The sequence below is a fragment of the Zootermopsis nevadensis genome, unplaced genomic scaffold (assembly GCF_977971745.1).
Source record: "Zootermopsis nevadensis isolate Lab colony 2312 unplaced genomic scaffold, Znev_1.0 Znev_ptg000008l, whole genome shotgun sequence".
NCBI lineage: Eukaryota > Metazoa > Arthropoda > Insecta > Blattodea > Termopsidae > Zootermopsis > Zootermopsis nevadensis.
The window spans coordinates 8,006,878-8,021,695 of NW_028259140.1; the positions used below are offsets into that span (position 1 = coordinate 8,006,878).

The 14,818-nt window shown below is 36.9% G+C and overlaps 1 protein-coding gene across 2 annotated transcripts in view; it reads right to left on the minus strand.

Annotated features, from left to right (window-relative positions):
• The window catches only part of LOC110829500 (prolactin-releasing peptide receptor), an 85,576-nt gene extending 70,903 nt beyond the window's left edge, over nt 1-14,673 (minus strand). Inside the window, exon 1 of one of the 2 annotated variants that reach the window (XM_087344980.1) lies at nt 14,503-14,673. Coding sequence is in view for 1 of the 2 variants with exons in the window: in XM_022063234.2 (XP_021918926.1) it covers nt 12,889-13,263 (375 nt within the window). In the remaining variant the exon portion in view is untranslated. Of the gene's footprint in view, nt 1-12,888; nt 13,524-14,502 lie in introns of those variants that run through there. The other variant, XM_022063234.2, reaches the window with a different exon arrangement.
• Between the last annotated feature and the right edge of the window lie 145 nt (nt 14,674-14,818).

A 14,818-nucleotide genomic window follows, 5' to 3' on the forward strand; every position in this document is an offset into this window, starting at 1 on the left:
TTCATACTCATCGCCCTGATGACGGAGGCAGTATGACCTCTGAAACGTTGGTAAACATCGACCAGACTACACAGCGCAACAACCGAGAAGGCAGAAATCTTCATACTCACCGCTGTGAGAACCTCAAGTCTTACTTAAAAGAATATGTCTATGTTCTTAATGTGCAGGGACATAGTTCACTTTTTATTCTGCAATAACGCCCGTACGAGACAAGACAAATGAAGACAGGCGGAATCGTTCTCAAGGTAACATTTGATGTTTCTTACAACTTACAGAAAGACATATACTGCATGGTTGCTGTGGTAACAATAGACAAAGGATACATGTTTATAGCGCGGAGAAAATTTCTTACTTCAGACCAGAATTATTCTAGGCTCAAATAAGCTTAAAATTTTACCACAACAAATTTCTCAACAACGATTCAACAAACTAAAATGCAAGTATCTGCCCCATTTAGTTCTATCAGATTATCCGCACATCGACAGCATTGATTTTTAAATCTATTACTTCAAATAGACATAGGGCCAATGGTACAATAAATGAGTTCCAAATAACAAATTAACGAACAATACTGAAGATGACCAGAACTTGGTCTTTACTTGTATCCTGATAATTACTTCAAAGAAATTATTGTAAATTTGTTTTCCTTGTTTCGCTATAATTTTAGGCCTCGTAGGCCTAGTGTGTTTTACATGACGGCTGCGTCTGCATAGATATGCGTAATAGTGCAATGAGGTAAGAAGATGCGAAAATACGGATTCAAGTGGGTATTAAAAACAGAATTTGAGGGTATTGGCTGGATTCAACCGTCTCAGAATACAATCCAATGGCTGACTCTCATGAATACAGTAATGAATATTGGAATCCCATAATAGACGGTGAAAACCTTGATTAGCTAAGCTTCAGTTATATCAACTATAAGCTTCAGATGAGGGAATTTGCTTGATGAAGTTATAATAGCCGTCATCAAATTGCAGGCTTCAAGGTCGCATTGAAACCGTACAACGTTGCAACACGAACAACGGATGAAATAAGAAGTGTCAAAAAATTACCAATTTCTTTTATTTCGTATGTAAATAATATTAAATTTCGGGAGTTTTCAATTAGAGATAAGTATCGTAAGATACAAACTGGAATCATGGTTTTATAAATGTTGCGGTGCTCTTATATCTAAAATATGATACACCATCGATGCCAATTCCAGACACCTACAGTGTACCCGTATCGATCTTTGTCACGTCAGATTGCCTACGCATTTGATAATTATATTACACCTTAAGAGGGAGAACGTTATTCACGTTGCTCGACACATCTAGAGCTTTATCTTTCAATCACAAAACACTTTTGTATCGGGGGAAAGAGCTTTTCTTTACACCCAAAGAACATTTTACTATACAGGACCGAAATGCGATTAGTGGCAGTAGGCATTCTGCAGCAATCTTTTTCTCCATTGAGATACCAGTGTGATTGGCGTACCCAAGCTTTCGGACGCAATTTATAACAGAAAAATTATAATATTCTATCGGTAGTCTAACCCTGAACATTTGACAGCGTTGTCACTTTTTGACATACGACACAGTTGCACACATTACACCTAGCGCTTTAAAATGTACGACAGCCTAGTGAGGAGATTTTTATTTGAATTTGAAAGACTGTTTTAATAGTGAGAGTAATATTAGAACGAATCTTAAGAAAACAGGGTGTGAATTTGTGGATTGGATTCAGTTGGTTTAGGAAAATTCAATAGCGGGATTTTGCGTAACATAATAGTGACTTCCGGTTCCGTAAAAGAAGGGGAATTTGTTGACTAGCCGAGTGTTTAAAATGCATCTCGAGAACGACTTGTAATCAGATATTATAAATACAAAGACGCGTAACAATGCTGCATCACCTGTGAAAAAGGGAAAGCCTAACCGCCATTGTGAAGAGTACCCTGCCATCTAGGCTGTATTCTAGAACGAAGAGACACATTTAGCGGCTTCCCGGGGTTGGCAACAGGTTGCGAATTCTGCGCGAGAAATCGATTTCTCGTGTGCTCGCTAGTACTTTTACATGAGAAATGCCGAAATCCTGTGTCTACCTCATGCATTAGTGGGCGTGGCCAGTTCCCAATAATGCGAAGCGTTGCGTCCGAAGTCCGTTGACATCGGGAGATATCTAACCGACGTCAGATTAATGAGAAATATAAGGTATATTATTTATGTCTCTTTATGTAGGCCAATTCGATGGGGCAGACAAGAAATGCATATAGAATTGTTTCAAAACGTCTTGACAAACGATCGAAATTCGAGAAAATCATTGGGATTGTGAAGATCGCAGGTGGATGAAACTGGGCCAGGGTCCATTAACGGAGTTCGGTATTACTTTGTCCATCTCTCTAGATGTATACAGAAAGTCCTGTAACTTTGTTTCAATACATCAGGATCTTACTTCTGAATTCATTCCCAGAAAGAATAGTCATATGAACATGAGTCCGATTCTCAGCGGTTACGGAGCTATGGACAGAAATTAAAAGTTTCTTTGAACGACACAAAATACAATTCCAGATGTACCTCTATCGTGACTGGACACCTCACATTTCAGTCGACACACTTCGTAGTACCTGAATGAGCAGATCTCTGACCAATGGATTGGTCGTGGTTCTCCGCAGAATTGGCCACTGTCGTAGCCAAACTTCACTCATTCCCGTGCATGGAGGTTACGTGAAAAACATGATGTTTGAACGCAAAGTAAACTGAAGAGGGAAAAATCATCATCAAATTTTTGATGCTGCAAGACGCATGAATAATCCTATGCACTACTTAAGTTTCAGAATATAAATATGTCTCATCCTCTTGTTGTAGATGAATGTTCGACCCGTAGTTCCCTGGATTTTTAACTACCATTACAATATTAGATGATCTGCACAGTCACGAAATTTACCGTTATGCAACTCCCTACTTTAGATATCAAGGCTTGACGTATTTTTCAGATTAGTTTTCGGCTAATGCCACTAAAATTGATTTAACGCGACTTTACTACGTATTTTAATTGCGTGAAATATTTGGCGTAACCCATGAGAACATATAAATATCTTTTAATAAATTTATAATTTCACTGAGGTCATAAATGATAGACCGGTGATACAGACACTGATAACAGTGTTTTAGATTTGTTACGAATGTCACTTATAGTATCGAAATGCGTAGTTGATTTAACAGTTTTATTGTCATAACTTAAAGCAGAGTTTCTTAGAGTGATATTTTTATTTCTTAATGGTTAATTAACAACAAGTTATTTTATAACGACGACATTACTGGCTAATTAGCCTCGGTTGAGAGCTACTCAAAGTTTTACCAACTTCAAAACTGCAAATATGGAATATATATACTTGATTAAACCAACTTCGATAACCTTCATGGAAGTTTAATCATGTTACTCTATTTCAATATAGAAAAAATTATACAACAGCCTGCTACTTAGAATTACCTTTACGGGGAATGGGGGTTCACAGCAGTTTTGAATCACAATTTGTTAACTACTCGACGTGACAAAGTTTCAATCAAATGAAAATTATTATTTGGATCCTATAATTTATAGACGTGTCCTTACATTAATTAATGGACTGAATTTCCAATTCCAGAATTCCCATGGACGAAGAGTCTGCAAGCTAGGTGAGATTTCAGGTGCTCACGGTGGTGAATATTAAGAGGTCTGTCCTCTGGGTTGCAGCCAACTCTTCTACGACGTCGATAAACTTCTATCAGACTACACTTCGCAACAACCCAGGAGACACATCTTAATAAGCGACAGACTGAGCGCGTTTCAGAACCAATTTCTGAAGAGAAAGTCTTATTTAGATCAAAGAAGGAGACAGTAAAAGGAAACAAAAAAATTGCTTGTGTAGAGTTTCATCATTATATTATGATTATTGCCTTCAAACAAACAAGTAAAACCTCAAAACAAATCAGCTTATTAGTGGCAGCATGTTTTGATATTAGAATATCATCTTAAAGCCGAATTAGCTATGTAGTTAAACATTAAATTAAAATTTACATTAAATCGAATGGGGTTTTACATGGTAAATAGGTTCATTTGTTACATACAATTATTCATAATATGGATATCTTCGGTGTACTTGAAATTGTTAAGCCACTTCTACGGAATTTTAAGACGGACTACATGAATCCGGTCGATGTTCATATCATTTTGTTGCCTGAGTTTCATTCTTTCTATGTAATTCTGACCGGGCATGTGGCAAATACGTAAGCCTGTAGTTTTGAAACGAAGAGATCGCTTGGGAGACTTGGGTGTATGTAAGTCTAATATTAGAATAGGTATTAAATAAATAGTGTTTAAAAATGTGGCGTTTGGCACGAACTTGGCTTCAGTCTCCGCGAATTTGCTTCACATTTAATTTACTTTATAAAGGAAGTAAAACAACCAAAATTATATGTAAGACTTGAGGTTTTCACAGCGATGAGTATGAAGATTTCTGTCTTCTGGGTTGTTGCGCTGTGTAGTCTGGTTGATGTTTACCAACGTTTCAGAGGTCATACTGCCTCCGTCATCAGCGCAACAACCCAGAAGACAGAAATCTTGAACCAAAATTATCATTCCCGCCAACTTTGACGAAAATAAAATAAGGATAATAACAAAATACGGGAAATTTCTATGTATTCGTCTTTTCGTAATTATAGTTAAAGCAGAATTTTGAACGTTAACGTTCCCTTAATAGTGTAAAATTCACCAAAGCAATGTACTGTATCTATATATCACGGTGTAACGATAGGATGCGAATGGGGTTGTCATGTCCCAATTCGTCGTTTCTCTACTGTGGCCTGAGGTAACGTTTATAAATTCAGAACGAGAGCGCGTTTTAAACAATATGAATTTTCCAGATGCTTCTCTGTAATGTCACAGCACATAAATGCTTTGCGTCTTGACCCAGGTTTCCGAAACTAACTTAACTTTTACACTGCGTTCCTTATTTTAAACTCTAGAATTCTGAGTTCTTCATGGTATCTGAATGTTCATTACCATGTTCAAGGGCCTTTCAATCTACTCTATCAAGAGCTCTATTAATTCAGCCTACAGCCACATCATAAATGTATCAACAACTTTAATATTAGGTCTGACTTCAAGTTTTCACGGCGGCGAGCGCGAAGATTGCAGTCTTCTAGGAGGCTGCACCGTGTATTCTGGTAGAAACAACCAGGAAAAAACGCGGACATATGCCAATGACCTAAGCGGGATATGAACCCTCGCTGCTACTGCAATAATTTCGTTACAAAACTTTTATTTTATAACTAACGTTGTCGGGGAAGAACACAGATACTTCGGGTGAGAAACTTAGTCTTTATAATATCACAAAAATCTATATGGTGATAAGATACGCATGAACATTTTGACTGATATTGGAAAAATCAAAATTCGAATTCTGATTCGCCAGACGTTCTATTTTTATTTTCGGCTATTCATGCAGTAGAGATACGCTTCAAGTGGCTTGTTCAGGGGGAAATCAATACATGTTTTATTTCTTGTGTTGCAGCTCACAAGCAGCAGACTTTCTGTTCTAATCGGATTTCCCGTTCCGAAGAAGTCTAAAGATGAATACATTCCAGTAAAGCGACTGTCAGAGTCACAGCTACACAGACTTAAAGAAATCTTAAGAATAAAGAAATACATTTAGTTCATTTCTAGAAACGCCTTAGGTTCCTCAAAATTGCAGACCGACCACAATAGCACTGGCCTTCAAGTGACATGTATTCTCAGGCTGTGTTCGGCTGCTAGATTATGGGATTCTAAGGCGATTAGGCCAACAAATTCTTCTTCTTCCATAACAAGGAAAATCCCGTCCCGAGACTATTGACTTTTAGAGTTGTGCACTTTAATAAAACCGTAATAAATGACTGAGAAAGAGCGGAACTAATTTTAATAAATGTTTCCTACTGTTCATAACGAACAGGTACGTCATTTACGTACTCCTTCGGTGCTTATTCCCATAAACCTTAGCACTCTTTTCTGTCACAAGGTTAAGATGACAGAGGCAACTAAGCAACTGATGCACATTTGAAATTAATTAAAATTACGCCCAATACGGAACACAATTTCGCTAATAGGACTTTTGATAAATGTGTTGTCCATTAGAGCAAATATTTTATTCTTAATTATTTAAAAATACGATATTAATAATAGGTCATTCTTTTATGTTTAACACAAAAAGCTACAATTAGAATAATTTCTTTGCTTTAAACTGCGAAGACACTATAATACAATTAAGGCAATTTATGTAAATGGTGTGCTTGGATGAATATTTTAATTAGATTAAACTTCGTGCACACAAGGTGCCGCTTATAAAATCATATAATAGTTTCAGTGGTCCTTTCTCATTAACTTCATTATATTTATTTATTACATTCAGAAGTTAAAGGAAGGTCGTTTTACTAAAGTGTTTACACAGGTCGTTACAACCTGCATATTAAAAATACTTTATGATCATGGTATGGTTGCTTGTTTGCCTTTTTGCTACAGATGTTTGTTCTCACACTTAATATGCATTTTCACCTAAAATCCTACTAAGAATAAGAGCCACTTAATTTCGATATTAGCTAAAACCAGTGGTTAAGTATTTATACATTTCTGATAAAATTCATAAATATACAACTTCAGCTTTCGACATAAGTCGAGACGTATGTTGAGAATAATCCAGCGTTTCGGCAAACACTGCAGTTGCTATCTTCAGGCTGAATATACCGAAGTTATACAACTAAATAAAAGGTTAGTCGACAAAGTTTGATGTACTGTATTTAAAATGTCGTTTGTTTTTTATGACACAAGCCAAAATTAGGTAATATTAGCTTTACAACTTTTATCCTTAAATCCCAATGACAAATTTCATCCTGTCAACCTTAAATCATTTGAATTTTATCTTTTCTGATTCCAGACATACACATCTTTTGTAATTCTCAATGAAATTTCACTTAAGAAATTCTTTTTTCTCTCTCTGACACCCAAGTAACAGTCAATCACTATGTTAACCAGCTGATATATCAGTTCACACCCGCAGATGCAGAGTTGAGGGCGAAAAAAAATTGTTCTGATAACCAAAATCATGAACTGGAGTTACGATTGTACCGTTCTGTTAAGTAAAACACAGCAAATCACCAGATGTATCATCATGATAGTTAATTCACTCTGGTGCATTAGTATGCACTATAAAACCACGGTTGCGTAAAGACTATATCAACATCATATTTAAATTAAAGCGTTTTCTTTAGTAACATTATTTACCATATGAAATTTTCCCCAAAGCGTAACCTGAATAACTATTTCTAAAACCATGTTATCGTCCATTAGAACTTCGTTTATAATTGACTCTTCATGATATCATATTAATACCGAAAGTTACACGTTGCAGCATTCATGTTAATATCCAAAATTCATTCGTCCGTTCTACCCTGTTTAACCAAAACTGCGCATTGCAGAAAAACAGCATATACAAAAAAATATTCTTGCATAGGCAACTCCGGGAGAATTATTGGTGTCTTATTTCTAAAAATCAGGCAAAGGGGTGTCTAAAGTAATTCGTTTATACAACGATGAGGCGTGAAAAATGGCAATATTACCCTCCATCTACGTTAATTCTTCAAAATGACCAATTCCCTCGAAATCTCGGAGTCAAAATTTTGTATTCACTTTTAATCGGAGTCGGGGTAGCTCAGTCAGTATAGTAACTGACTACGGACTGGACGACAAGGGCAGAGGATGCTTCCTCTAGCCTCTGCGTCCAGACCGGCTCAGGGGTCCACCCACCCTATCGGTATTCTTTCCCGGGGGTAAAGCGCTGACCACTCATCCCCAGAGGCTAGACCGAACTCTCCCCCATAGTGCTTATATGGCGCGCAGCGGTATAGCTTTACTTTTACTTTTTACTTTTAATCTTTCCCATGCGTGCTACAAACCCTTTGCAACCATCTCACCCTCTCTGTAAAGTCAGGCGAAAACGTAAAATAGACTGGTTTTGAAATTTCAAAACAACAGCCAAATTTACAATCCACTTTAATACTCATGAGATTTGTGTCGCCCACAGTTCCAAACAGCCTTCCATTCCAGTGGTCTGTGCTGGCAGGCGGCTCACTTGAAGTGTCAAAGCAAATGCGTGTAGGATTTTGTATGAAATCTGCATTGCGGTTAATTAATGTGCAACCACAGAATTTCGACAGCAATCATGACACACAAAAACGTTAACTTGATTGCCCACGTAAGAATATTTCTATATACAGAACACACGTCACACTTGTCCATGAAAATGACAGCTTCCATTAGAATTACATAACCAGAGACCGTAAGCTAGAGTTGCCAACCTTTCCTCGGTGACGGCAAGTGAAAGAAGTTTAAAATTTGCAGCCGGCACGAAATTAATATACAAAAAATGCGAATTCAAATTATTAAATCTGCATGATCCAACTGATATTCGCAGAACATATTCTGCCTCCGGCAACTTGTAACCACCCTATCGAAATTATTTGTTAATTTGTTACTAGTTGCTATGCGTTCATTAGACCTTAAACAGGCGATAAATGTGACATAAAACATCAGCGACTTCAAAATGATCCCAATAAGCCCACTGACATTGACGAGTAACTGATGTAATGTCTTCTATTTATTCTAGGTAGTTCAATTCATGTAAAATTATCAGATTTTCCTGTAGATCTACTTGACTATGTTAATTTAAACATTACAGGTAAAAAACGAATAACATTTTGTATAAACATATCTCTCTTTCTTATTATTTATAATTATTTAGATATATCTCATTATATTAACTTCAGTATGTTCGTAGCCTATTTAAATGATGGCGTAAGCGTATTTAAAGTACATCGTGTTTAAATAGAAAACGTCATTGCTAATACATCTTCTACGCTACAAAACACAATTACTTTGTTACATCAAAAAATATTTACGATTCTACTAAATCAGAAGAGTTGAAATTGCTCAAGCTGTAGGCAGCCTTAACAATTTAAATCCGTGAAAAGATCTTCAACGTTTAAAGTTTCATTACTTAAAGAAAGCGATTAAATAAAATTCAATTTTAATTTCGAATTCCAAAGTAAACTTCGTTTCACGAAATACAAGAGTCCAAATGCAAATTAATTTAATTTATTTCTTGGCCAGAATCTTTATCACAGCAACAAATTGCATGACCTTTCCCTGTTTTTTTCCAGGCAGTATGCTTACGTGTGCCTGCTAATGTATGTATTTACTGCGTACATGTGAGAATAATCTATGCGTGACGAAGGGACTGAAATTGCGCATACACATATACATACATAAGTACCTACACATTCAATGAATTTGAGTTTCTCGGAAAACGATCCTCCGTCATTAAGCGATGCTATCTTTCAAGTGTAGAACACACTAGGTTCTCCTCGTAAACCCAACACACGTAGATCAATTACAAAGTTAATATTCCGTATTATAATGTGCATACATCTGTTTGGGACACACTGTGTATAGCCTACACCTGATTAATAACAGATATAAAAGCTCAGACAAGGACAATGGAAAACGAGTGGCTAACTCCTGACTGCAAAACATATCTGCGCTCAGTTTCATGAGGATCTGCTCATCTGGTCAAGAAATGTTTCCTCCTTATTTCAACCAGAAATTTCATTACCGAGTTCATAGAAGCTCGCCAATGGACCCTATCCTGAGTCACATTAATTCGGTCCACAATCCAAATTCTAGATATTTTACTAAATTCTCATGATGCTACCTTCCCATCCACTCCTTGTTCTCCCAAATAGTCTCTTCCTTTCAGATCTTCCGAAAAAAATGTACCTGTTTCTTATCTCCCCCTCCATGCTCGTTCATCTCAGCTTTCTCATCCTTGACTTAGTTCCCTCAATAATACCGAGTGTCCATAAATTAGCGGACGATTTGAAGGACGTATAATTATTTATTTATAAAACTTATGTACAAATTTCGTAACCACACGTGAAAAAACATTAATTTCGTGTGACTATTCCGTAGTATACAAATGTTTTGTATGTTTTCATAAGTGATTACAGGAATTTCAATTCGTCCGCTAATTTATGGACACTCGGTATTTTGTGAAGAGTGCTAATTACGAAGCTCCTCATTATGTACATGTCTCAGTCATCCTACTATGTCTTATCTCTTTGGTTTAAATATTCTCCTTGGAACCTTGTTTTCAGATTCTCTTCTTACGTGTCAGAGACCAAGTTTCTCTACCAGGTATTACAGTTTTTTGAATTCTAATCTCTTCTTGTTTTACACAGTTTCGGAGGATAGACTTCCCTACTTCACAACACGATCAAGCTGTCTGAGACGTAAGAAGATCAATCTGTGACACTCCTCACTTTTCTGCTTACGTCACTGTGGCGATGAATTTGCCTATTCCTTTTTTCCCTTGTTCTCTTTGCGTCGTCCAATCTCTTCAAAAGACGAAAAGGATCTGTAAGTATAACTCTTTTGTATCAACATCGACTACGAATCTAACCAACCCTTAAAATGGCTTGTAGCATAAAACGCAGTCGAGTGAAAACTTGTTTAAAAGACACTGTTCCCAATTTATTGTCACAAAGTGTTTATTGCAGAGTTGTTCAGCTTCACTAATAATCAACACCAAGTCTCTTGGGATAAAGCAAAGAGATACTAAACCCTATTTATTTGCGTCACTGTTTTCAAAATAAGATTTTACCTCGGTTTCATTTTATCCAATAACAGGGCGAAGGAAAACAAATCAATTTGTAGTCGATGGACAGTCTTGTAAGGTCTGTCCGAAACGTGTTTCTTGCCAATATATTTCAAGTACAGCAAAACACCCTGAAGTCAGCGAGAAATTCAATAATGTAAGATTTGAGGTTTTCACAGCGGTCAGTATGAAGATTTCTGTCTTCTGGGTTGTTGCGCTGTGTAGTCTGGTCGATGTTTACCAACGTTTCAGAGGTCATACTACCTCCGTCATCAGGGCGATGAATCGTAACAACCCAGCAGACAGAAATCTTCAAATTCAATAATCCTCCTTGTGAACGGAATTTAATAAATCCTAACGCGACATTCCGCCGCTGGGTAAGATTCTGACTAGTTAAATCAAATTCGCATCCTCGCAGATTTTCTTCCAAAGAAGGTATTTAATATTGAATATCACCGCCCTGGTAAATGGAGACAGCAAGCACCTGTAAAACGGTATTAAACGACACAACATCCCAGAAGACAGCCATTATTTACTCACTGCCTTGAGAACCTGAAATCTCACGTTTTAATACTACCCTCGCCACCACAGTTTACAGTTTATTTATTACTTATGATTTATTTAAGGACGCTCTAAGTCGGACTGTACAGAGTAGATGGTACTATAATTGGCGAATAATTAATTACAGGTAACGTAGAAGTAAAGAATCGTGCCTTGACAGCCTAAAAAGAAACACGAAAAATCTAAGTCGATATAGCCGGTCTCTGGTTGAGATTTGAACCAGAGACGTCCCACATGTTTCATTTCTAATGGCTTTAAATTTCTACCGAGTTTTATGAAAGCTGGGATTTCCATCAAAACTTAACAGGCAGAAATGAAGGACTATATAGAGCCACACACAGCATTATTCATTACACAAAGCAGCAGATAAACAGGAATATTTTTGTGTAGTAATTAAAATCTTCAACATACTTTATGTCCCAAAACTATTATGTTTCTTTATTTGGCGACATTTCAACAACTTTACATCAGTCTTCACGATCCAGTCGTCATCGTTCCGTGTGAGGCATATATATATATATATATATATATACACACACACACGTACTCAACCCATGTTGTTTATGTTACACGCAACCTTTCACATGATCGTAAACATTGTATGTAACGGGTGGATCTGTTTGGCTTTGATTTAACCTGTGTTACATTTAACCATGATTTTATTTTAAACTTTAGCCACTTTCAACATCATTTTACTATTTCACTTTGTAACACCAATTTTTAACCTTAGCTCATTTGATTATATTTTGACCCTACAGTTGGCATAACATGCAAAAAGTTGGCCTGAGGGTTGTATAATTATATCGAAACATGTCGCCAAATAAATGAACATAAAATATTGGTCTCAATCGTTATATAATATCAACACACCGGAATGTTTACCGCCCACAAGTGCTTCACAACTCGAGCGAAAGCTGATGTTACACATAAATAGTAGTAGAATGCTCAAGGCCACGTGCTCCCACACCACAACCATCCCTGCACTCTCAATCTGCGTGCTAGGACACACTAATTTTATTTCTTAACGGTGGATAGTTAATATTTTCTTTAGAAATGTGGCAAATATGCGGAAATGGTGGTAACAGATAAAATTTGCATTTAAAGCAGATTAAATTCGTGAAATGCTTGCTGCCATGCAGTTCAGAATTGTCTTCCAGTCTGCTACCTAGAAACGTAAAGACTAAAACATACAGAACTATTATTTTACTTCTTGTTTCGTACGCGTGTGAAACGTGGTCTCTCACTTTCAGGAAAGAACATAAATTAAGGATGGCTGAGAACAAGATGCTTGCGAGAAGGATGAAATGACAAAAATGTGAAGAAAACTAAATTTGGAGGAATTCTGTAACATGCTAAGCTTCACCAAATATTATTAGGATGACCAAATGAAGGAAATTTTATATTTATAACAGGCCAAGACCGTTGTCTTCCACTTTGTTTCTCATTAATGATTAAAAATCACGTAATCATTAGTCGCTGTAATCTATGTAGATGAGAAAATAATCATAATCGTGCAATCAATAAAACATACGTAACTATTACATACGGTCTAGTATGAGTTAACAGTATGCCGACAGCTGATTTATGAATCAACACGTAGGCCTATTAAGTATTCTGATGTTGCCTACCTGTAACATGGGCAAGAAGTAGCAGAGGAAACTCCCGAAGATCCAATTCTGGACCAGTAAAATGGTGAGTGATATAGGTAACACAAGGACGCATTTGACGATATCTGCGATGGCCAAGTTGATAATGTAGCCGAATGTTGGGTTTCGGTATAATCTGTGCTTGATGACAGTCCATATCACCGCAAGATTGGATGCAGTGCCCACTATCACAACCAACGTATACAGAAACACAAACAGAGGGAAGACGCGAGCTACGGACGGTCGAAGATGTGGTTTACTAAAATCCATTCCTGTATCATTTTTGGAACCCAAAAAAAGTTGTGCAATTACATTCAGCACCTTGTCAGGAATTGGGTTCGCATCTTTGAGACGCATTGTGGACAGATTCTACAATTACAATGAAAATTTCAACAGTATTCCAACAAGTAATTATACAATCAGAACAAATTCATTCGAAAAAGCAGTTTGTTCATAACGCAAATTTAGCAGACATTCATTGTTTAAGTACAAATATTTCCGACGATACAAAGCATTAATTCTAATTCAGTAAGTGGGAAGTTCTACGCGCGAATCGTAATACGCGGAGGCAGAATTTCCTTCGTTCAAACAAGACTACTCTCGTGCGTTCCCTACTAGCGTCTGTGTTATTTGTAATAGGGACGCAATCTCACTTCAATTTGTACGCAGGCGTCGGTATTATAGGCTACCAGCCAATCGCTCCGTTACGTAGCATTGCGACAGAAAAGAACAGATTCGCTCTCGTGCAAATATCATGCCACGTATTCTTTTGAGACTAGTTCCAACAGGAAAACACTACATGGAGCGATGTGGTCATTTGCACGAGTTTGGTTTGATTTAACTAAAGAGCCACACTTTACAAAACTTTGTTGGTCTATCCAAATAAATTGCCTCTTCCCACTTTATTTATATATGTATATATCCGAAAATTCTAGGTGTTTGATTTCAATTTCCTCATTCACACACACAGAGCTTTGAGGGTGGGAGATCCCTGGAATGTATACAGAATATTTTTTGGGTACTCCTTTTAAAAATGGTCACTTGAAAGACCAAAGGAATGGGATAATATTATTAAAGTTGATCAAGGAAGTATATTGTATGATACGGATTGAACTGGCTCATAAACGTGTCCAGTGGCGAGACTAATATAAGCTGTGTTGACCCTTATGGTTACGTTACCACTTTGTTAATGTAGCTAGTTTCAATTCACAAATATTATGATGATGATGATAATGAGCACATTCTTTATGTTGTCTGTTGTATGAACTTACCAGTGGATAAATAAATATGTAATTGTATACCTAAATACATATATGTACTTGGGAATTGACTGTGGCTACTGTAATTTAACCTAACGTACGTATAGCGTAATATTTATAGTGCATTTTTAAGTCGTTTAAAGTCAATCCCTCCACACTGCTTTACCGTGTTCCGGTCTGGCAGCATGAATAAAGTGTTTACTTGCTTCGGAGGAACATGGCGGCTACAGGCTGTATATTTATGTTGACGCCTTTACCGATAAATCTAATTGAGTTAAAAATCCGTTGTCATTATACACGACATTTAAAGTATAGCTAAATGTTTATTAGATCCTACCTTTAAGTTCCAGGAGTATCACAAAGTTCGGAATCTTCGTCCTCGAAAACAATGCAGTCTCCCCTATATTTAACTAGCACCACTTCATGAAACTGAAACGTAGCTTGGCCACAGCCACACACACACATGCACGTACTGCGAACGGAAACAGATTTTCATTTATTGATGTCATTAAAACGATAGATCGACACATCAAGGAATACGACAGAGTCGCGTCATCGAAGATGTAGGGTGCTTTCATACAGGATTTTGAAGCCTGCGAACGATGACTTGGCGACACGTTTAGCTTAAGACATGAATTGCAGTAAATTTATTC